Source organism: Vidua macroura, chromosome 8 (genome assembly GCF_024509145.1).
Source record: "Vidua macroura isolate BioBank_ID:100142 chromosome 8, ASM2450914v1, whole genome shotgun sequence".
In the NCBI taxonomy this organism is placed as follows: Eukaryota; Metazoa; Chordata; class Aves; order Passeriformes; family Viduidae; genus Vidua; species Vidua macroura.
The window spans coordinates 19544501-19566182 of NC_071578.1; the positions used below are offsets into that span (position 1 = coordinate 19544501).

General features: G+C 58.7%; 1 protein-coding gene across 3 annotated transcripts; it reads right to left on the reverse strand.

Annotated features, from left to right (window-relative positions):
- Positions 1-1247: 1247 nt before the first annotated feature.
- NFKB2 (nuclear factor kappa B subunit 2) lies at positions 1248-21682 on the reverse strand. Of its 3 annotated transcripts, XM_053983372.1 has the most exons (27): positions 21493-21682; positions 19598-19645; positions 17371-17442; positions 17157-17224; positions 16901-17028; positions 7882-7926; positions 7467-7545; positions 6954-6994; positions 6754-6852; positions 6356-6507; positions 5659-5765; positions 5352-5510; positions 5159-5263; positions 4930-5015; positions 4666-4804; positions 4467-4586; positions 4184-4369; positions 3885-4026; positions 3639-3753; positions 3233-3437; positions 2973-3142; positions 2726-2828; positions 2383-2612; positions 2120-2189; positions 1830-2002; positions 1641-1752; positions 1248-1552 (listed from the first exon to the last, which is right to left on the reverse strand). In XM_053983372.1, the coding sequence occupies exons 1-27, from the start codon at positions 21570-21572 to the stop codon at positions 1437-1439; spliced, it is 3150 nt and encodes a 1049-aa protein (XP_053839347.1). In that variant the 5' UTR covers positions 21573-21682; the 3' UTR covers positions 1248-1436. The 3 variants fall into 3 exon arrangements, with proteins under 3 accessions (XP_053839347.1, XP_053839348.1, XP_053839349.1); XM_053983373.1 differs by lacking the exons at positions 16901-17028; positions 17157-17224; positions 17371-17442; positions 19598-19645; positions 21493-21682 and adding exons at positions 9005-9187; positions 12025-12045; XM_053983374.1 differs by lacking the exons at positions 16901-17028; positions 17157-17224; positions 17371-17442; positions 19598-19645; positions 21493-21682 and adding an exon at positions 12025-12034.

Consider the following 21682-nt stretch of genomic DNA (forward strand, 5'->3'; position numbering starts at 1 on the left):
TCAGTCACCTCTGCACCCTCCCTGCTTTCTTACAACTTTTGAACAGTTTTTGTGATACAGTTTTGCACTTTTTAGTACCAGATCAAGCTGACTACCAGGAAGGTTTTTTTGGGGGGGGTTACTTTTGATGCTTTTTGGGAACTGTTTAAAAAAAACAAAACCACAAACCCAGCCATATCTTGTAGGCACTCTGGGGGAAAGAGGTTTTTAAAAGGACTCAGGGGGTGATCCAGCTCCCCACACCCCCACCCTACAGCAAGCTGAGCGTGGGCTACTGTGTGTGCTGCTGCCTGCTCCCCAGCTCCACTTCAGCACCAGCAACCCTTTGGGGAGATAGCCCTGTGGCTGCCAGTACCAAGGAGGCAGCCTTTAGATGGCAGCACCCATTGCTGCATGTGTGGCTGCATGGGAGGCTGATGCACTGGTGCTTCATCACCCTTATTTTCCACCCCCCACTGCTGGCAGCTTGGACTGGCCCTGTTTGCAGCAACCTGGGTGTGAGCATCGTACCCAGGGCATGGTGGGCAGCAGTGTGGAGTGGTGACCCCTGGAGCCAGGGTTGATATGGGGGTCCTCCTGCCCTATGGGTCCAGTAAAAGCTGGCGCCAGCTTTTCTTCCCATCTCTTTTCCAATGCATGTCTGGGGCCTCAGAGGCTGCCAGCAAAGCCTGGTCTGTAGTGCTGCAGTCCTCATGCTGCAGCAGCACTGGTGCAGCCCCTTCCTCAGCAACAGGCTCCCTCCTTGCCAAGGTGAGGGGCAGGCTGGGGCAGCCCTCACTACTCCAGAGTGGGCTAAAGGATGCTTGTCTAGAGCAAGGTGCAAGTGACGGAGCACGGTTGCAGGACTGTCCAAAAAGGGGTCCAGGCACAGTGAAGGGCTGTGACCAGGGGCTGGCTGGTTTCAGCACTGACTTTGCGAATGTGTCAAAACTTTTTATTCTGCTCTTTTAAGTCTATTGCAAAAAAAAAAAAAAAAATCCACCCTTGCCCCAGGTGGCTTGGGGGGTGGTGGGGAAAAAAAAAAAACCTTTGTACAGCTTCTTCTCTCAGTTACTGAAGTAAAACTCGCTCTTCATTTCTTGGGTGCGCTGTGGTTTCTTCCCCATGGCTGGGGACAGCCCCAGCACCGAGGGACGCTGAGGAGGGGTTGGCAGCTGTCTCCTTGCTGCCAGACTTCCAGACCCAGGCAGGGTTCAGGTGGATTAGTGCCCAGCTGACTGCTGGGGCTGGAGAGAGGGAGGGCAAAGACTAATAGAACCCGTGTCCTTTTATTCAGAAGAGGAACCATTAAATAAGAGCAGAGACGGGCAGGAGCCAGCTGCATCCCATCCCCCTGAGTCCAGGCAGCCGGACCCCAAGTCCAGAAGGCACTTGTGTGGGTAAGGCAGAGGGCAGTGCAGCTCCCTGTGCGGTCACAAGGGCTGCTGGCTGGCTCCTCAGTGCACCTGTGGCTGCTGGCTGGGCGGCAGCTCACCCTGCGGCTTCAGGGCTAGTGTGGACGCCTGCTCCTCCTCCACCGACTCACTGCCGTAGGCACTGTCTTCCTTCAGCTCTGCAAAGCAATCCCCGGATGCTCTTAGTGACGGGGCAATGGGAGGGACAGCAGAGACAGCCCACCAGCCCCAGCCCTCACTCTGTACCTGTGCTTTGCAGCTTCTCCAGTGCCTCGGTTTTGTGGAGCATCCTCACGGCATTGTGGAGCCCCATGGAGTCAAGTGCCTCCAGCAGTCCCCCCAGGCTGCCACCTGCCAGCTGCAGAGAAAGGACACTGAGTAGGGCTGATGGCCAGACAGGCAGAGGGGACAGAGGCACCCCAACCACGCACTGACCTCATAACTGCGCAGGAGGCTGACACTGGGCGAGGGTGTGTCCTTGTAGGTCTCCACGAGGCTGCACAGCCCCAGGCGCTTGGCCAGCTCGATCCAGTCTGACCCACTGCAGTCCTGATTCAGCAGCTGCTCCAGCCCCTGCAGTGCCTCATTGTCCAGTGACAGGACCTTCCCTGTGTGAAAGAGATGCCCCCATCACAGGCTGCCCATCCTTGCTGCTGGGAGGGTGTTACCCTGCCTAGGTGTGGTGCTTCTGAGTTGAGGGGGTGGGGGAGGGAGGGGCTGCTCACCTGGCTGGGGGGCAGTGGGCAGTTCTGCCTCGGGCCCCTGCTGGGAGGCCTGCAGCAGGATCTCCCGCACCTGCAGACAGACATGAATGTCAATTTTCCAAAGCACTGCCTAGATCCCCCACTGCCTCCTCACACTTTGGATCTCTGCAGGACACAGAGGAGCACAGGCATCCTCACAGGAGCATCTCCTGGAACTCTACCCCATCCATGCCATGGCCTGCACAGAAACTTTCCCAGTGAGTTTGTCCCGCTGCGCCACGCACCTTCTGGCTCCGAGTCAGGTCCAGGGACGTGTGGCAGCGGCGCTGCCTGTGCCCTGCCTGCCAGTGCCCCTGTGTAGAGAGCTTGGAGCTGGTGCTGTGCTCTGCAGCCAGGGCTGGCTCCCCCAAATCCATGGCCAGCTCTTGCTCCTCAGGGTCAGTATCTGTGTCGCTACTGGCCTCTGATGAGGACAGGCTCATGGGCTCGTCATTCTCACACAAAACATCTGCCCCTGTAGGGAAAGGGTGGCATGAGCCAGGCCCGTGGGTCTGACCTTGTGCCTGGCACCAACCAGCACAGGCAGCCAGAGCTATGGGGAGGGAAGGAGGAAGAGCAGTGCCTTACCAGCTTTAAGGAGCAGTTTGGTGAGGGTGGGGGAGCCCAGGCCAGCAGCCAAGTGCAGGGGGGTGTTCCCATCGAAAGTCCGGCTGTTGATGTCTGCTCCCAGCTAAGAAAGGTGTGAGACCATGAGGATGGGCTACCTGAGCACTGCTCCTCCTACACCCCAAGGCCTCAGCAGAGCCCCCACTTCTGCCAGGAGCCTGCACCCCATCCCTGTCCCACAGCCACCACTACACCAGCCGCTCCATACCTTCTTCACCAGGTGGGTGGCCATGTTCAGGTTCTCCATCTCCACAGCCAGGTGCAGTGGGGTCCTCCCACTTTGCCTCTCCACTGCATTCACATCTGCTCCCGTCCTGACCAGCAGGTCCAGGCAAGCCAAACTCTTTGCCTTCACAGCCAAATGCACAGGCAGGAGGCCTGCAAGATGGGGACAGGCTCAGCAGCCTTCTGGCCAAGCCCATGATGGCACCACTGAGGTCCTGCCCATTGCCCCTGAACCACACTCACCATGGAAATTGGGCAGGTGGAGCAGATAAGGGGCATCTGAGCCCAGGTGAGCCAGCAGCGTCCTCAGCATCTCATCGCCAGCCTGGAGTGCCAGGTGCAGCAGGGAATTGCCATAGCGATCCAGCAAGGTTGGGTCGGCGCAGGCTTGCAGCAGGAGCTGGACTACTTGGGGCTGCTTGGTGATGACTGCCAGATGCAGTGGCGTCTGCACAACAGCAGCACATCCTCAGCAGCGCTCACAAGAGGAGCAAAGTTCTGTACCACCATTCTCTCCAGTAGCTGCAACTTGTTCAGATCTGCAGCCTCCCCTCAGCAGGAGCAGCTACAGGAGCCCCCAGGGTTGGAAAATAGGAGTGAGGAACTACTCCCAGGTAGAGGAGAACTGGCTGCTCTGAAAAACATGTACCTGTTGCAGGTTATTGGAGATGTTGATGATCTGCTGGCTGGGGATGCTAACAATGATGTCGATCAGCTGCTTGATCACAGCTGTCTGTTCATGGATAATAGCGAGGTGCAAAGGCCTGTAGAGAGAGTGGGATGGCCCCTAGCTCAGCTTCTCCAGGTACTCCCTGCTGCCCTCAAGAGCCCCCATAATGGCTCTGACAGACAAGAAGACCACCATGCTCTCCCTTCAAACCCCTCATGTGCTCACGTGTCTCCGTTCTCATCCTGTGACGCGGCCAGGTGCCTCTGGACTGCCAGCAGCATGCGGGGGTCGGCGGTGACCGAGTAGTCGAGCAGGGCGTGGGCATTGCGACGGGCTAACGCCAGCATCCACAGCTGGCACAGCTGGGCTGGGGGGCAAAGCAGGATGTCACCTCCAGGAGCAGCATCCACCCTTCTGCATCCACCAGGTGTGGAGAGCAGCACACAACTCCAAAAGGTCCCCAGTCCATGCCTCCTCTCCTGCGCAATGTGCCCCAGCCCTCCCTCAAGCTCAGCTCCTCCTACCGTGCTTCTGCAGCTCCTTGCAGTACGTGCGCTCTTCTGCAGGTGCCTGCCTGTCGCTCCCAGGCCCCTCTGCCTCGGGGCCCTTCATCTGCACACCCCCCTGGTAGCTCCCCACTGGGTGGGGGCCAGGCGAGTAGATGCTGTTGTAGGTCAGCCCAGAGGAGTATGGGAAGCTGAGGTTCCCACCTGTGGGGCAGGGCGGAGGATGGGTGAGCAGAAGGGAGCCCCCAGGGCCAGACCTCAGCCATCTGAGAGAGGAGGAGGAAGAGGCATCACCACTCACCTCCTCCAGAGCCAAAGCCCCCGGCCCCACCACCGGCCCCCCCCATGTGCGAGCCACCGCCAAAGTGCTGAGGAAACTGAGGCAGGACTTTCTTGCGCTTCCTCTCCACTTCTTCTTTATCTGTGGGGAGAGAGGGGCAGCAGGGTGAGAGGCAGCCCCAACAGCAGGGAACATGCCAGCCTGCCTGGGTGGTGCTCACCTTCCACCACGGGGTAGTAGGTGAACTGCTTGGAGTCACTCACGTCCCCTCCTCGCTTCCGCTTCAGCTGCAGGAACACGGTGACTGGACGGTCGATCTTGGGCTTGTGGTAGGGCGGTGTGCGGAAGACAATGGCATACTGTGGGCAGGATGTGATGGACATGAGGTTCTGCTCATCCCTGAAGCTGGGGACAGGGCTGCCTCACCCCACAAGGGATTCATCTGCCTTGAAGCAGAGCAGGACACTCCCCACCTCCCCTGTACCTGCTTGTGCACATCTGTAGGAGAAAAGTCCCCAAAGGCCTGCCAGCCGTTCTCATCATCCTCGTAGAAACGGACCTCAATGTCATCTGGGGAGAGAAGTGGCACTGGCACTGCCTGTCCTCTTGCCCCAAACAGGCTCCAAGGACAAAGATCCCTGACCACCCAAGGGCCCTGGGTCTCTCCTGCTACAGCCCCTCCAGAAGGTTTCATCTGGAGAGAATGGCTTTACCTTTCTGAACTTTATCACACAGCAAGTAAACTTCATCTCCTCCCCGTACGGAGCCTGCTGTCTTATCCATCCGTGAGATCTTCAGGTTGGAAGCTCCAGGGGACTCTGCAGATCAAGAGGTGTTGGGAGTCACTGTGCAGAAGTCTTTACCGCCTCCTGCCCCATCCCTTTCCTGGACTGGCCCTACACTCACTGCTGTCATGGATGGGATCTGAGATGACAGGCTGGAGAGCCAGTGTGAAGTTCCCACTGCTGTCACGGAGGTAGGCGGTGAAGCGCAACCGCACAATGCTCAGGTCCATCACCTTCTTCAGCTCCTTTGCCTCCAGCTCGATCTCACGCAGCTCCAGTTCTGCCAGGGCAGGGGAACAAACTGTCAGGCTGTACGGGGGGACAGTGCTCCAGGCCCCCTTCCTACCCAGCCCAGCCACACGCTAAGCCCAGCCCCCAGCTGTCAGCCCACAGTGCCAAGGCCCACTGAGTCCCCAGGCTGCCCTCACCCGTCAGCAGCCGGCTCCTGTTGCGCATCTTCTGCTGCTTCAGCTTTTCCTTCATGATCTCCATCATATTCTTCTTGGTGACATGGAGCACACCCAGGTTGCTGAACCTGGAGAAAAGGGAACCTGCTGGGATCTGGGAGCATCAAGGCCAGGAGCCGAAAGGGGCACATACTCCTGCAGCTGGGAAGGTCCTGAGCACGGAGCGGTGCCACTCAGGCAGCAGGGAATCAGTGTGTGTGCGGCAGAAGAGGAGCAACCACAGAGGAGAGAAAAGGAGCCCGAGAAATTCTGGGCTCCCACAGGTGACAAGTCCAGAGGGCTGTCAAAGGCAAGACCAGGAGGACTGAAGGTCAGAGTGATGCAAATGGTACCAAGTTGAACCAGGGATGGATATGTAAGAGCAACTGCAGCAGTGGCAGAATAACTGTGACTCAGGCTGACTTCAAAAGTCATCCGCAAAGCTGGGGAGCTGCAACCTCAAGGACAGAAGCTCAAAATAAGCTGCATATGTCAAAACCCAGAGACAGGCGAAATGCTATGGGGACAGAGTTGTAACAATGAACTACACACACCTGACCTCATCCAGCAAACCCAGCTCCAGAGTGCACTAACCCCTATCTTCTCCCCATCTCAAAAGCTGCAGGCAGCACACACAGCCACCTCACATAGGACCACCCTGGGTCCTCCTTGCACATACTGAGCAGTCATGTCCTTGGGTCCCACGATCGTGACACAGTTGCCAGCCTCGTTGCACTGCTTGCCCACCAGGCTGTGGGCATGTACACGGGGAGGGTCACTGTGCGTCACCAGGTCTACCTCAATCCGGGCCATCCCTGTGTAGTTACAGATCTGCAGGGAAGAAGGAGATGGGGGTCAGGAACAACAAGCCAGGAACCTGAAGGATTCTCTACAAATCCCTGTTATCCCTCCCCATGGCCATCACCCCTCCTGCCACAGCTCTCCCATCCCTCCAGCACCAGGAGATACACAAGAGCTTATTATAAATTTCCTGTCCTTCCTTCAAGGCTCCCTCCTAATGCTCATGCACTAGCGGCTGAGGACACTGCTCCATCCCCTTCCCATGGCACTGCTCACCTTGACAGTGGGATAGGTCTTGCGCCCCTTCTCACTGGATGCTCCTGGCAGCCCCCCATGGGAAGGGCCCTCGCAGCCGTACCGAAATCGGAAACCCCGCTGTGGAGGCAAAGAGCGCGTCAGCCAAGGGTGGCCGAAGCCTGATGCCATGAGAGCAAAGGTGACAGTTACACCTGTCGTTACCTGGGTGACATCCTTACCTGCTTTGGCTGCTCAATAATGACAAGGTAGGGACCTTCCACTGGAGGACAGAAAGGAGAGGTACCAATGAGAAACATGGGATAACCAAAGTGCATGTTCTCACTAAGGATGCTGGAGATAGAGGGACAGCACTGAAGGTGTTGTGACCCCTGTCTGTCCCACGGGGGTCCTCAGAGCCCCCAAACCCTGTGCTGTCACAGCCCAGCTGAGAACAGCAGTCAGAGAGGCAAGAAGAGGAGAGGAGGGCCAGAGGATGCTCTGCCACTTGGGAAACAGGGACTCCCGGGAGGTCACAGCCCAACTTGGCAGTCCCTGGCAGACTGAGTAGTAGGAACAGATGGAACAAGCCCCATCCTGGTGGCATGGGGCAGGGATTTCCAGTTAGCCCACAGTGGGACCAGTAAGGACAAAGCCTGTGGTGCTTCTGGCAACTAAAAGACATGAGTCAACCTGCTGGGAAACTCCACCGCAGCTGGGGACCCCTGGAAGGGTACAGCCAGAGGGGCCCTTACCTGTCTCCATCAGAGGCTCCTTCTGCTCCATCATGTGGGAGCCAAAACTGAAGTCGTCATAGTCAATCCCATCCAGGCACTAGGTGATGGGAGGGAAGGTGAGTGTGATGAGTGTGTTGGGGCTGGAATCCCCCAACTACCCTGGGCGAGTGATGGCAGTCTGGCACAGAATCCCATCGGGGCAGGCACAGATCCCTATCCCTCCCCGGGAAGAGAGGTGGGCAGGTGCAGACCCCTGAGTGCCCACCCTGGCGGCTGACACAGACCCTCCCACCTCCCATCCCGGAAGCAGGCACGGACCCCCACCTCCCACCCCACCCGTGGGGTCGGGCACTGCCCCCTGCCCAGCTCCGGGGCCGGGACCAGGCAGCGACAGCCCCCCGGGCCGATCCGATCCGATCCGTGCCGCACTCACGGGCTGGAACTGCTCGTCCATGTCGGCGCGGGGCCGGCCGCCGGCCTGTGGGGAGAGGGGGGGGGTTGAGCGGGGAGCGGGGCTGCAGGAAAGGCACCGCCGCTCCGGAAAGTCCCTAGAAACCCCGCCGAGCCGGGAAATGACGGGACCGCGCGTCACCGCCCCGCCCCGCCCCGCCGCGGCCGGGGGCACGGCCCGGCCCGGCTCGGGGCACGGGACAGGGGACACGGAACGCGAAGGGCGGCCCGGCACGGCTCGGAGCGGGGCTCTGCTCGGCCCGGGGCTCTGCTCGGAGCGGGGCTCTGCTCGGCCCGGCTGCTCCTGCGCCCGCCGGCGGCCGCTCGGGGCAATAGGACGGGCTGTCCCCTCCTCGCCTGGGAATTTTGGACTTGGAGCCCCGGGCGGGCTGGAAATCCCGGAGCTCTCCCGCCCGCCTCCCCCGGCCGTTCTCGCCCGGGCGCTGCCTGGCAGCTCCGGGGCGCCAGATGTGCCGTATTTTCCCCTCGAGAGTACGGAGGGATTTGCCCCACACCGTCCCCGGCCCCCTGTCCCGCTACGGGTGCCAGTCCCCGCTGCGCTGCCATGAGCCCTTCCCCAGCAAGACCTGCAGTGCAGCACGGCTGAAACCACCCGCCCGAGCCGTAAAACCCCGCAGAAACCCCTGGGTCCCCCAAGATCCCTACCCACATCATCCCATCCTGCACAGGGATGTGTCTCCCGCACCAGGATGTCGTCTTTAAGCCCCTATGAACTCAAAACAGGAGTCGCCCCAAAGTGCTGTCCCCAAGTCCATTGGCTCCCCTCTGGACAAGGGGATCTCTCCAGGACCTTGCAGAGTCAGCAGCCCCTTGCCAGGCACCCAAAAGGGTGCTTTCCCTCTCCCCAGTTTCAACTTACACAGCAGCCCCTGCATCCTACCCGCGGAGGTGGCCAGAGAGAGGCATTCGCTATCCGCGCTCCCATTGCCTCCTTTCCACTGGCTTCAAAGTGGAAGTGGCAGCTCCAGAGCTCCCTGTGGAAGCATCTCCCACCGCCCCAGCACTCAGCACTGGATAATTCCCGCCGACCGCAGCAAGGCACTGCCAGCAGCAGGGGCCCACAACGCTCACACCCTCCTACTCACCGGGGAGGAAGAGGTTGGTCTCAGCAACCCGTTCAGCCCCAGCATCGCCATAGGGACTGCCAGTACCACAGACGGGAGTTCTGCTGGGGTCAGGTCTGCCTGACCACAGAAAACCACCGGCGACTTCTAGCAAAGGGGCAGGATCAGGGGAGAGCCTACGGGCACGCTCCGCATTTCTTCTCACTAACCAATGAAAAGAAAAAGAAATCCCGCATCTTACTCCACAATGCCCTCATACCATGAATTTCTGAATCAGTGGTTGCTGCAGGTCCCACTCAGGGGATTTCGAGTGTGTGGGAGAAGAGGGGAAGGAAGGGGATTGTTCAATCCGTGTGTGACTCATATTCTTCAGAAGCTGAACAGAGCTATATCAAAGAGATTTTTCAGCCACTCAAGTCTTCCAAAGGGACTGTCCTGTGACCTCAAGCCTGAGGTTCTTTCCGGTTGGTCTGCCACCTACGCAAGGAGATGCATCTCAGGCAACTGTGCAGCCTGGGATGTGGGGTCTGTGGGACTTGCAAGTGCAGGGGAAGGTGCAAGGAAGGTGAAAGGAGCGATCCAGCACTGCAAAATGAGGTGGGGACCTTCCTCCTGTCATTCTGCAGGGGCTTCCGAAGGCCTAGGAACATGGACACAACCCCCTACTGGTCTGTGGGAAGCAGCACAGACTGCCTGCTGTTGGGATCCCACTGATCACCCACCTGGACAGCTTCAGTCTGCCACCACCAGTCAGCCACCCTATCTGCTGGACACAGATCTTCCAGAGAGGTGAACAAAGGGACAAACAACCTTCCTCAGTGTGCTGGGAACAGCCACTTACCCTACACCCACTGAGCCTGGTGGGGGAGTCAAGGCCTGAACCTGCTGGATGAGAATAGACTGTGCCCCTTGAATAGCACAACTCCCCTTCTCCAGTGGCATCAGCTCCATCTCCTCTTGAGAGGTTTTCACAGCTCACTCACTGTTGCCCAGGACACTTCCACTTGTTGCAGCAAACAGCATGACTAAAGAATGTCATGGAGCTGTACCTGCATCTCCCCATCCCACCCAGCTCTGGCTGTCTCTGGAGATTGCCAGCCATATCCCTGCACCCTTGTGCAGTGTGTGCTGGAGGAAGTCCACCTTGCTTGCTGAGCAGAGATGGTGTCACCACCTGCTTCCTTTTTCCTGGAAAAGCAACCTCAGGCAACCTCAGACCTGCTCTCAAGGTGATGTCCTGCCTCCCGTGCCAAGCAGCATGCCTTTCTGGCCTCCAGGACTTGGGGTTTCCCCTAGCAGTGTAGCATATGCAGCTTTTATCCCCCACACATGCCAGAAAGGAACACATCTCTCCTTCCTCCATCAGTAGCATCCCCTGCTCTGTCTTCCCCACACATTTGCCCTGAATCATGGGCTTGAACTGCAGACCCCATTCACTTGGCTAATTCCTTCCCATCTTCACACATTCCTAGGGTTCAGGAAGGATTCTCTGGGCGTTGCTGGGAATGGGGGAAAAGAGCAGCAATCCAGCTGCAAGGCAGTTCCCAGAGCAGCATCAGCTCCCTGACCTGGAGTGCGGCACTGCCACAGCACCCTTGCCAGATGGCACAGCCTTCCTGTGCCAGCCAGAGTGCTTCAATTAAGGGCCAGCTTTTGGCAAGCAGTGAGAGTTAAAGCCAGTCTTCCATGCCTGCAGCTCCTTGAACATGACCTAGTAATGCAGGTGCTATTTTCTTTCCTCCCATGACAGTCGGCTGACTTGCAGAGCTGATGCCCTGCAGGCAGGAGGGAAACATACGTCAGCCCATCTGAGGCAGGAGTGTTTAGTAGCCATGGGAAAGGGTGCTCCAGAAATGCAGGAGGCAGCATGAGTACAGCTCTGCTCTGAACTGCACTGGTGTACAGCTGACATGTTCCAGCCACTCAGCTGGCTGCTCCTCTAACATACTCTTCCCTTCACATTTTGATTTCCCTTGGGTCTGCTAACACCTGCAAACAATAGCCCTAAATACTTGGCCTTGTTTTCTTTGCAAATCCTGTGCTCTGCTCCATCCCTGGAATCCCAGCATCTACTGCCAAGAGGCTGCTGAGTCTCTCTCATATTGCGTTCACAGTGACTTTGCTCTGAGACCCTTCCTGGAAACCAAGTCCTTGACCAGCAAGTATGGCAGAGAGAAATCCCCTCTCTCTGAAAGCTTCCTAAGCCTTCTCCTCCTGACAGCCTGCCTTTGAGCACTGAAGCCGTTTGTATATATGTCTGCATAAAATGCCTTTACTCCCATTGTGGCTATCAAGTTGGTTTTGGCAAACCCCAGCCACCCACTGATCTTCTGGTTTTCTCCTCTGAGGGCCTGTAAATCAGCTCCTCTGCTGTTATGAACTATTAATGCAGCTGTATGCCCCTAGAGAACCCCTGCCAGCGTCAACCCCGCGTTCGCTGTCTTTCACTCACTCCAGTTTCCACTCTACCCACAGTACCACTGCCGTGTTGGTGCTCAAGGCTCCATTTGGGCTATAGCTTGCCGAGTCTGCAGGCACAGATCTGATTCCCCCCGGAGCGGGTAGCAGGCCAGCCCGGCTCCAGCGCAGGCAGGGCTCAGGACGCAAGAGGGAGAGCTGCAGGATGGGGCAGAACCTGGCCCATAGCAAGGTGTGGCAACACCTGGCAACATAGAAAATAGGGAACTTCCCCACCGGCAGGGAAAAGGGTGTAACCGCCAGCGCTGGGACTTGCTGTCTCCTCTCCCCTCCAAGAGAGCAACTGTCTCTCCAACCTGGATCTTCCCAACAACCCCCACCCCAGCTGGCCGCATGGCCGGCCAGAGGCAACCAGGGACCGGTGTAGCAGCTGGAGCGAGAGGGAGCCCAGGACCCTTCCGCTGGGACGGGCAGCCCAAGCACAGGGATTTTAAACCTCTGGACCGCTCAGCTCCCTTTCCCTGGGAACCGTTCTCCCGCTGGCGCGGGTAGCCCTGGCCGCCGCTGCTCGGGCGCGTCCCCCCGGCACCCCCCAGGACCCACACCCCGGCCCGGCCGCTTACCTTCACCCAGCCGCGGGCCGGCCGCCGCGCCCCGGCCGCGGTACCGGGAAAGTCCCGACCCGACTCCGCCTCCCGGGGCTTCCCGGACCCGGCTCCGCCCGGCGGAAACAGCAGGAGGGCGGGCTAGGGGACCCCCGAAGGGACGGGCAACTCCAGACTGCTGCATTCCGGCGATATCGCCTATCCCACCTGGCTGGCACCCGGTCAGGGAACCGAGCCCCGGGCTCATGGCTGTCCTCCGAGGGGGGGGGGGGGACAGGACCCTTCACCCCATTCCCAAGGCCAGCTGCTATTCCAGCGGAGAAGGACCGTCTGTCTCACCCACGGCTGATTTTCACTTTTATTATTGTAAATTCACTGTTGTCTTTATATATACTTTTTAAAAAATATATTAGATACAAAAGTCAGAAAGGCTCCTCTTTGAACTACATATACTGGTGGATTTACAGGCCGGTTTGGAAAAGGTGGGCAAATAGGAAAGCCCAACTTGATCAATGCGCGCAGCAGCAGCAGTAAATGCCCCTCTCCAGGGACAAAGGGATTTTATATATATATGTGTGTGTGTGTGTGTGTGTGTGTGTGTGTGTGTGTGTATGTATTTGTAGATCTATGCATACACACACAGGCATGCACACACAGCACTCATACTCCTCGACACCTCAACCCCTGCCCAGGACACCCCAGGCTGCACCTCAGCCCAAGGATGCTGCGACTGAGGGGGATGAGCTCCTGCCAGGCAGGCATTGGCCAAGGCACCAGCGGACGGATTTGGGAGTCCCAGAAGAATGGGGCACATGCTTCCTCTGAAGTGCTTCCCCTTTCCATGGCTGCACTCCGCGGGACAGCTTCGGCTGGCAGCGGCACAGAGCAGAAGTTCCCTGCTCAGCAGCCACGGTGTCTGCAGGACATCCCCTGTGTGATGGTAAATTTGGAGACTCATTTCCCAAACTAGCTGGAAGCAGGGAAATGCTGTGACCAGGGCGGTGAAACTTGCCTCAGCAATTCTCAAAGCTGAAAAAATGTAGGAAAAGCCATTGACTGACGGCATACAAGGCCCTGAGCAGTGAGAGCCCTGGCGCGGGGGGGGGGGGGGGGGGGGTCAGCACAGTCCAGCTGGGGCTGCTGGTGTCATCCTGCAGCAGAGTGAGACACCACCCCCATCTGGGAAGGCAGGCAGGGAGAGACCCCCTGCTGCCATCCTCACTGGGGCTGCAGACAGACCAGCAGTGCAGTCACTTCCCAAGAAAGGGAAAAGGCACTCTGTGTTTTTGGCTCCTCTGACAGTCACAGTAGCCAGCTGGAAGGCTTGCTTACCCCTGTGGAGGAGGGAAGAACAGAGATCTCTTCCCCTTCCAGCACACCAGGCTTGTGTGGTGAAGGGAGGGTGAGCCCCCTGTTCCCCCACGTCCCTTACAGGAGGAAGCCTCAGTATGATTGCCTTCAGCAGCCTGACTCAGACCAGGCTACCCCAAACGCCCAGGGGCAGATCCTGGCTCTGCTGATAGCACCAGGTTGGCATCCCCACACCCAAGCAGTGACCCCAAACCCCGTGGGCAGGGAGAGGACAGCTCTTGCAGGGGCAGCAGCTGCCAGAGGAGCACTGGACACAGCTCCTGCTGAGAGTGGAGAGCACCGCAGGCCCACGTGCACACACACACACAAAAACACATAAACACACACACACACACACACACACAAACACACAGCAGCGGGGTTTTCAGAGATATTCAAGGTTGGGAGTCACTGGCAGAGCCCAATTTGGGGTCTCCTCTATGGGCTGCCTCCTGTGGGGATCAGGCCATGGCCAGGCCCTCCACATGGCTGTGGATGTGGGCTGTGCTGGACAGGCTGCTCTCGCCTTTGTAACTTTTGGGGGCCCGGCTGGCTTTCAGCAGGACCAGGAAGGTGTCTGTGGAGATGGCCCCAAACTCAAAGGTGAACGTGCCGTAGAAAACCAGAACGTCAATGATGAACATCCATTCACACAAGGCAGCCACGTGCTGTAGCACGAAGCTCTCCTGGATGAAGAACACGCCACCTGAGGGTATCCCAGTCAAGGATAGTACAGCTGAACCCCAACCACCCCGTGGAGGACCATGTCCCACTGTTACCGCATGCTGGGGTGGACATGAGTACCCATCCTCTGCAGGAAACACACCACCACTCCTAACACTGAGGAACACCCACATGCTTCTCCAGCACCAGAAGGGCCCTGGCACAGGTGAAGCGGTGGCACACATGCCCAAACCAGCCTTGGTAAATCATTGCACTGATGCCAGGCTGGGATTATCTGAAGAGGCCAGAGCAGGAGGAGCTCAGGCTGCAGGTCTCAGTGCAAGCCAGGTACCCAGATGCTCAACTTCCCCATACTCCTTGCCTCTTCCTCAAGCCAGGCTGGTGGTCCCCATCCTCTCACAGGATACAGTCAAAGATGATAAAACTCAACCTTTGAAACAGGGTTTGAACTGTTGCATCCCAGTCCTGCAGCACCTCCTGTCCTTCTGTGCTGCAGGCTGGCCCACCCCAGAGAAGAGGCCTGCTCCCACTTCTCCAGATCCTACCACTACCAGAATTTCTTTACCCTTCTCTCATCCCCATCAAAAATCTCCAGGGAAACCTATTGCAAGAGCTACTACAGGTGAGGGGAGGAGGCACATTCCCCAGCCCTCCAGGTGAAGCCTCCCATGCCTTCTGCAAGTGAGACCAAGATCTGGGAGAGCTGCAGAAGCAGGGACCTGACCTGTACAGTGTAGAGCCGTCTGCTCCCTCCCCTCATCCCATCAGGAAAGATCCCAGCCCTTTCCCCACACTGTCCACACCACAGCTCGCTGCTTGCCCACTGACAGTCCCACAGCTTACAGAGCAGAATGGCCACAGCAGATGGGCACCAGTCCTGTCTTCCTTGTCCTTACATGCCCTTCCTGTCCCTCCCAGCTGGCATGGTCCTGCAGCAGCCCTGCCTTTCCCAGCTCCCTGCCTGCTTCCCAGCCTGCCTGCCTGATGTGGTGATAGAGCAGGACCCTCTGATATGTGACAGGCCTGCCAGCACCTCCAGGCTCCTGTCGTGCAGCTCGCCTCAGCCAGACCCCAGCCAGCCTCTTTGGGATCTATGGACACTGCATGCTTTTTCCCCTTCCTGCCCAATAAACACTACCTTGTTTCCCAGTTTATCTCCAACCTCAGTCCCAAATAAGCTCCTCACTCCCCAGCCACACACTTGGGACCATTCTTTGAGCTCCAGCCCATCTGATGCCATGCCCTCCCTCCCTGGTAAAGTGTTTGCAGACCCTGGAACCTGCTCACCAAACCCCTCCTTGTCCCATGGGCAGGTTGGCTGGCGAGTGCCCAGAAGTTCTGGCTGACAGAGGTGCTGCCAGGCACCCACCTGGCACCTGCACACAGCGCTTTTGTACTCAGCTGTGGTAAGAGAGGTAACCCAGATTGCATTGCCAAGGGCTCAAAATACCTTTGTCCATTAAAAAAGTCCAACAATTAACCAGACCTAGGTGGGGTGTGACTGGAGCCTGCAGTGGTGGCTGGGCTGCAGCAGCCAGGGCACAGCTGTTTGGGGCATGCCAGCACCCCAAGAGACACCCACCAGCATCCCTTCCCCTCCTCAGCCCCTGCCCAGCCCTGGTACTGATGCTCCTCTAGCCTACACCTGCAGTGAGCTGCTCACCCTCAGTGCCCTGCCCAGCTCCTCTCCTGGCACCATGCCTCACTGCCAGACCAAAGGATAGAGAATACGGGGCATATACCCCACCATCAGGACCATCTTTCACCAGCCTATTCCCACCAGTCTTCTTCCCACACCCTTCAGGATACTGAAGACGAGGGTGAAGAAGGCCACAGTGGTGAGGATGCTACGTAAGTGGCCGGTCCAGTACTGCCCTCGGGTTTTTGCCATGCGGTAGGTGAGGATGGACTGCAGGAGCAGGAACAGCATGCTGGTGGGAAAAGCCACCCCTGCCCCAATGTAGTGTAGCACCTTGGCGTGATCCACCTGTGGGGAAGAAACCATCAGTGCCAACACCCTGGGACACTGCCTATCACAGCATGACTCTGCTCCAGGAGCTGTATTCCTGCCCAGGAAGGGGTGCACACAGTGCTGGGAGCAGGTCCAGGCAGCTCACCCTGTGCCTGACTCCTGGCTGAAAAGCAAACTTGGATCCACCATCTATTGCTGGGATCTCAAAGAGCTCTGTTTCTTTTATCCATGGGCCAGCAGCCCGGCTGTGCCCAGAGGCAGGGGCTGCCCTCTGCCCTGAGCAACATCAGGACTGCCTGCACCCCTCCTGAGGGTCACAGCCCAGCACTGCTCACTACGGCTGGGCCACAAGGGGGATCAGGGCCTGCAGAACTTCTCCCAGGGCTGGTGTGGGCAGCAGCCTCCTGCCAAGCAGGAGGGACTGGCTGCCACAGGCAGCTGCCGGGAGGCCGGTGCCTGGCAGAGCAGGCAGGGGCTGAGCACCGCCGTGTGCTGCCAAGCCTGGGCCCGCTCCGCTCCCCGTGAGCACAGGCTCTGCCCCGACAGTTTCCTGGCGTCACCCCCTGGGCAGGATCAGGAGCAGCTTGAACAGCATGTCCCTGCCCCTGCACGTGCCCATGGAGAGGACACAGTGCAGAGGGGGCTCAGGTAAGGGCTCAGGTTTAACCAAACCCAGCAGCTTAATCTGGACTTGAACTATGAATATACAAAGAGGACACCCAGCACCCTGGGAAGCACAGCACTGACTCAGGGGAAGGATTGCATGGATGGGACGCTGGACTAAACCAACGACCCCAAACCCTACCCTGCTGAGCACAGCATTGCCCTGCTCCAGCCAAGGCCCTCTCCTGCCCCCCTACCCCAGAGACTCCTGAGGAGATGCCTTACCTGGAAGTTGCCAACCATGGTGAGGCCAGCAGCACAGACCCAGCCAGTGGCCAGCCCCAGGGTGTTGAGGAGGGACGGCCCCAGGCGCTCCAGGAGGTGGGCATAGCGCAGCAGACCCACCAGGATGACTGCGGGAGGGAAACACAGCCCTGTCACACACCACTGTCTGCGGCCCCCCTATCCCACTGCTGCCCCATGCCAGGGTGGGTGCAGGGCAGCCTCTCCCAGCCCTGCTTCCCCGGCAGCAGGCACTTACCCATGAAGGAGCCCAGGCTGCAGATGAGGCTGAAGAAGCAGCTCTCAGGAGGCAGGGTGCCACACTTGCTGTGGGGACAAACAAGATCCACGGAGCACTCAGACAGAGGGCGCAGAGGTGTGTGCTTGGCTGTCTCTGCAGGACACCCTCCTGGGTTGCCCTGGAGGGGTCTCAGAGCAGCTCTTACCCGTGTCCCCACCCTGAGGCTGCTCACCTGACCAGGGGTATGTGATCCAGTGTGCAGCAGGAGCTGGGGCCATCCATGTCACATGACTGGTTGTAACTCCTGCCAGCAGCAAAGGAACCGATTAGGAGAGCCGAGACGCTGCCCAGCACCCTCCTGTCTCCTGCCCTGCAAGGGCAGCCGAGTTGCTGCTGAGTGCAGCCCAAATCCAGGGATGTGCCCACAACCTGCAGGGAGTGACCCACTGCCCAACAGGTAGAATCATGCCTGTGTTTCCACAGCCTGTTCCCTGCCTGCTGGCTCTGCTGCTCACCCCAAGCCCCAGCCTGTGAGGGACAGGCCATGGCAGGGCAGAGGCTGTGCAGGCTGGGGTGTGGGCTCAGGGGGTTCTGGCAGCCCCACACCCAGACAGGAGCAGGAGCACCCACCTGCTAGCCCTCTCACATATTCCCAGGATGGAAGCACCAGGGAAGCCGGGCACACAGCCATTGACAGCTCCAGGTTTGCAGGGGATGGGTTGGAATGCTGAGCTGTGTGGGGAATGGCACCCACAGCCACAGGCACCCCCGGGGCAGTGCCACCGAAGCTGGGAGGGCGGGAGGGAGGGAGGGAGCTGGGAGACACTGCCTGAGGGACAACGTGACCAGAGCCAACCCCAGGCTGCCCTGGAGCCAGGCACACCAGCAGCACGCCCGGGGTAGTCCCAGCACTGCCGGGCTGGGCAGAGCTCTGCTGCCCGCACGCACTGCAGTGCACTGGGAGCACCTCCTGCACCCACAGACCCCGTGGGTCCAGGCACCCCGAGCTCTTATCAGCCCTTCCTGTACCACAGCTGCTGACTGCAACCCTATCCAAAATCCTGCTGCGGGGGTTCATGCGCCCTCACCCTCACAGCTCTCCCAGGAGCTGGCACACACTGGAAGTGGGTTTTTGGGTGTCCCTTTGCTGCAGCATCACCCAAGCATCCAGGACCTCTACCTGGCATGGCCTAGTGGGACCCCTGCTCACACCACAGGCATTGAGTGCAAAGTCCTCTGCCCCAAAGGGCCTCTTCAGACACCCCAAGTCCCACATGTGGGGGGGGACTGAGGGGGGACAGTGCTGTGGGGGGAGCTGTGGGGGGACAGTGCTGCCTTGTCCCTTGCCCAGGCTGTCCATCCACCACCTCCAGCTATGCTGCAAGCACATGGTTAAAAAAGCCTTTTTGGAAAGAGCTGGGCTGGGCTCTGATGTTTTTTCAGTCTCCTCAGTTTACTGGTGGCTTTGTTTTCCAACCACTAAACCCAGGCGAGGCGTGGAGCCCCACGGCCTCCTCAAAGGCTGCTCTTGGGGCCATGTTTGGTTTGGGAGGGTTTTTTTTATTATTATTTTGTTTAAAGTAAGCAGCCCAAGGCTGGGAAGCATTATTCGTCATTAAGGGCTGGCTGTGCGGCAGAGACAACCCAACACACACATTCTTCCCAGGGCAGAATCGGCCATCAGGCAGGAAATGGCAGCAGGTTTTTTTTTTTTCACTTCTTCAAACACTCCAGCAAGAATTAAACTAACATGGATCTTTCTGGGCAGATTTTTAAGGCGACGCTACAAGCCAAAAACCCTGCAGAAGGAGTTGCCAAGAGACCAAACAGTGTTTCTTTTCCCAGCCCTTGTCTCTTCCCCCATCTGGGGGTGTTGCAGGCAGTTCTGCCCATGGGGTGTCTGGGTGCTGCAGGACCATCCCATCCCCCTGGCACTGCCAGATTTAGCCTCAAGCAAGCAAGTCACAACCTTTTCCATGGAGACACATAGCCCTCTGTAATTCCCTGACCACTTATTTTCATACTTTCTACATGCTGTGTTTTTTCAAAGGCCTCCTTTTCACCCCGCCTGGTTTGCAGCGAGGCTGGACTGTTCACCAGAGCAGCCATTACCACAGATGAGCCTGAGCAGGGGAGGGAGGGCAGCCCAGCCCTGACAGCAGCTCCAAGCTGCTCTGCTCCCAAAAGCCACTCGGCTGGGCAGGAGGCATGTGCCCTGTGGCATTTGCACCCCAACACCACCACGTCTGCTGGGGAAGAAGGTAGCTCTGTGCCCTTTTAGTACTCCCACCATCCCCAACCCCCCTTCAGCACAGTCATGGTGCAGGAAGTGCCTCAGCAACCCAGTGGTCTGACACAGCTTGGTCAGACAGGTGGGACAGGTATGGAGGGACTTGTCATTATGAGGTCTAATCAAGCCAGGATGTGCCAAAAAGCCCCTGCTTCCCCACAGACCTTACCAGTTGTGGACAGGGCAGATGTGGTTGTTGGACAGTGCCATGGCGTATCTGGAGGAGAGACAACAACAGGGTTACCACAGCCACCCGTCTCCCTGCATCCCCATTCCCTGCCAGCACCCAGAGCAGCCCCAGGGACTAGTGACCAGAGCAGAGGATAAAGGGCCTTACTGCCTGCCAGGGGCCAGCACTCATCCTGTGGCACCTCCCAGCTTTACAAAGCAGGAAAAAGAAAAACAAGTGCATGCTCTACAGAACTCCCACTGCTGGGACGAGGCTCCCCCGCTTTGTACCCCCATCCCTGCTGAGAGCCATCTCCTGCTCCAGTTCAGTGCAGCTGCTTCTGTGGGGCCTCTTCTCCATCGTGCTGCTGTGCTCCACGGGCTCTGGGGGACTGCTCTGTCACAGAGCCTGCCTGGCATGCCCCTGGCATCGGGGCTCTCCACCAGCTGTGCCGGGTGACACCCAATGGCACTGGCTCTGCCGTGCTTTCCTCAGCCCCTGGCTGGCCAGCAATGGAGTTAAAGGAAGTCTGGAAAAGTAGCCAGTGTGTTGGGAGGGCATTATGGGGAGATCAGCTCCATCAAGCATTTCACTGCAGAGTCACCCTTGTGCCTCAGTCAGTGTAACAAGGGGTTCATGACATGCATCCTGCTCCACTCCATGGGGTCTCAGCCCCATGGCCCCCACCCCAGCCATCAAGGAGCCCTCCTGCCGGGCAGCCACAGCAGTGGGCAGTACCCTGTTGTTCAAATCACTGGCAGCTGTGAACAGCTCAGGTTAAAAACAGGCCCCAACACCAGTATGAAAACCCCTCTCCTTCCCAAGCTGGCCGTGTACAGCTGGGCTGCAAAAAGGATGCTCTCAGAACAGAGGCAAAGAGCAGGACAGATGGGGAAACCAAGGAACAGCACCCCCAGCCACCAAGGAGCAGACCCCTTTCCGAGCCATCTCCCAGCACAGGTCTCCAAAAGGGCCACTCCCAGGGTAGCTCAGGCTGTGAGGATCATAAGCAGCAACTCCCACCTGTGCTGCTTTGGTCTGGAGGGGCATTTGCCCCCCAGGATCACTCACGGGAGACAGACCATGCTTTGCAAGGTGTCCGAGGGAAAAACTTGCAGCATAAGTTCCTAGCACCACGTTCAACATTTGGCTTTGTCGTGAAGTAGGACAGGTGATACCTCAGGGGGAAGCTCTTGGAGAAACCTGCATGTATGTGGGATGCTTTTGCTCCATCCCACACCTCAGGAAGTCCCACCACCTATATTGAACCTCTTGATACCTTTGAGAAAAGTCCTTCATCCACTGCTTACCAGTGTTAAGGCCTGAGAAATGGACCACTGGGATGCACTAGTACTGTTCACTCAAGTGACACAGCCTCTACTCCTAGCACAAGGCCCGCCCATCCATCCATCCATCCATCCATCCATCCATCCATCCATCCATCCACCCACCCACCAGATGGGATGTGTGCCCATTCACGGACTGTAGCCTTGGCGCTGCAGTTCCTGGGCTGGTGGCGTGCCTCTCAATACCGTTCCTGTGCCACCTTAGCGTCAGCCGCCCTCACGCCGGGACAGGGGCGCGCGATTCCGCAGGGTGTCAGGGATTTAAGGACAGGGAGGCACATGCCAGCGCTGCTGCAGAGGACGCGGGGACCACGCAGGGCGGCTATGGGGGTTCAGGGAGGTGTGGAAGCCCCTGAGTGTCCAGAAGTGCCCCAACATGACCGAGGAGAGCAGCTCCTCGCAACCTCCAGCCCGCTGCATCTCACTTCGCAGCATCCCACCCTAAAGCATCCTCCAGCCCCCGGCCCTCAGTTATCCCGCAGCACCCGGCCCGGGCCCCGGCCCCACCGCCCGTGCGTGGGAGGCTGGCGGCGACCCCGCGGCACTCACACGATCCACATGCCGGTGATGGTGAAGGCAGGCAGCGTGACGGGCAGGATCCCCCAGGCCGGCATCCTGGGGCCGGGCATGCCCCGCCGGGCTATGGGCAAGCGGGGCCGCCGGGCCGCCGCCGGGCCGCGCTCCCCATGGGCGACGGGGCCGGGGCCGGGGCCGGGCGGAGCGGGTCAGGCCGTGAGGA

Bases quoted from the DNA above. Each gene is read 5' to 3' on its own strand.
- NFKB2 (XM_053983372.1), bottom strand. From the start codon at position 21,572: ATGCCCGGCCCCAGGATGCCGGCCTGGGGGATCCTGCCCGTCACGCTG. The intron at 19,646-21,492 runs GTGAGTGCCGCG...TCTCTCCTCCAG, and splicing joins ATCACCGGCATGTGGATCGT to ATACGCCATGGCACTGTCCA. The intron at 6,995-7,466 runs GTAAGGGCCCCT...TCTGTCCTCCAG, and splicing joins GGAGCCTCTGATGGAGACAG to TGGAAGGTCCCTACCTTGTC.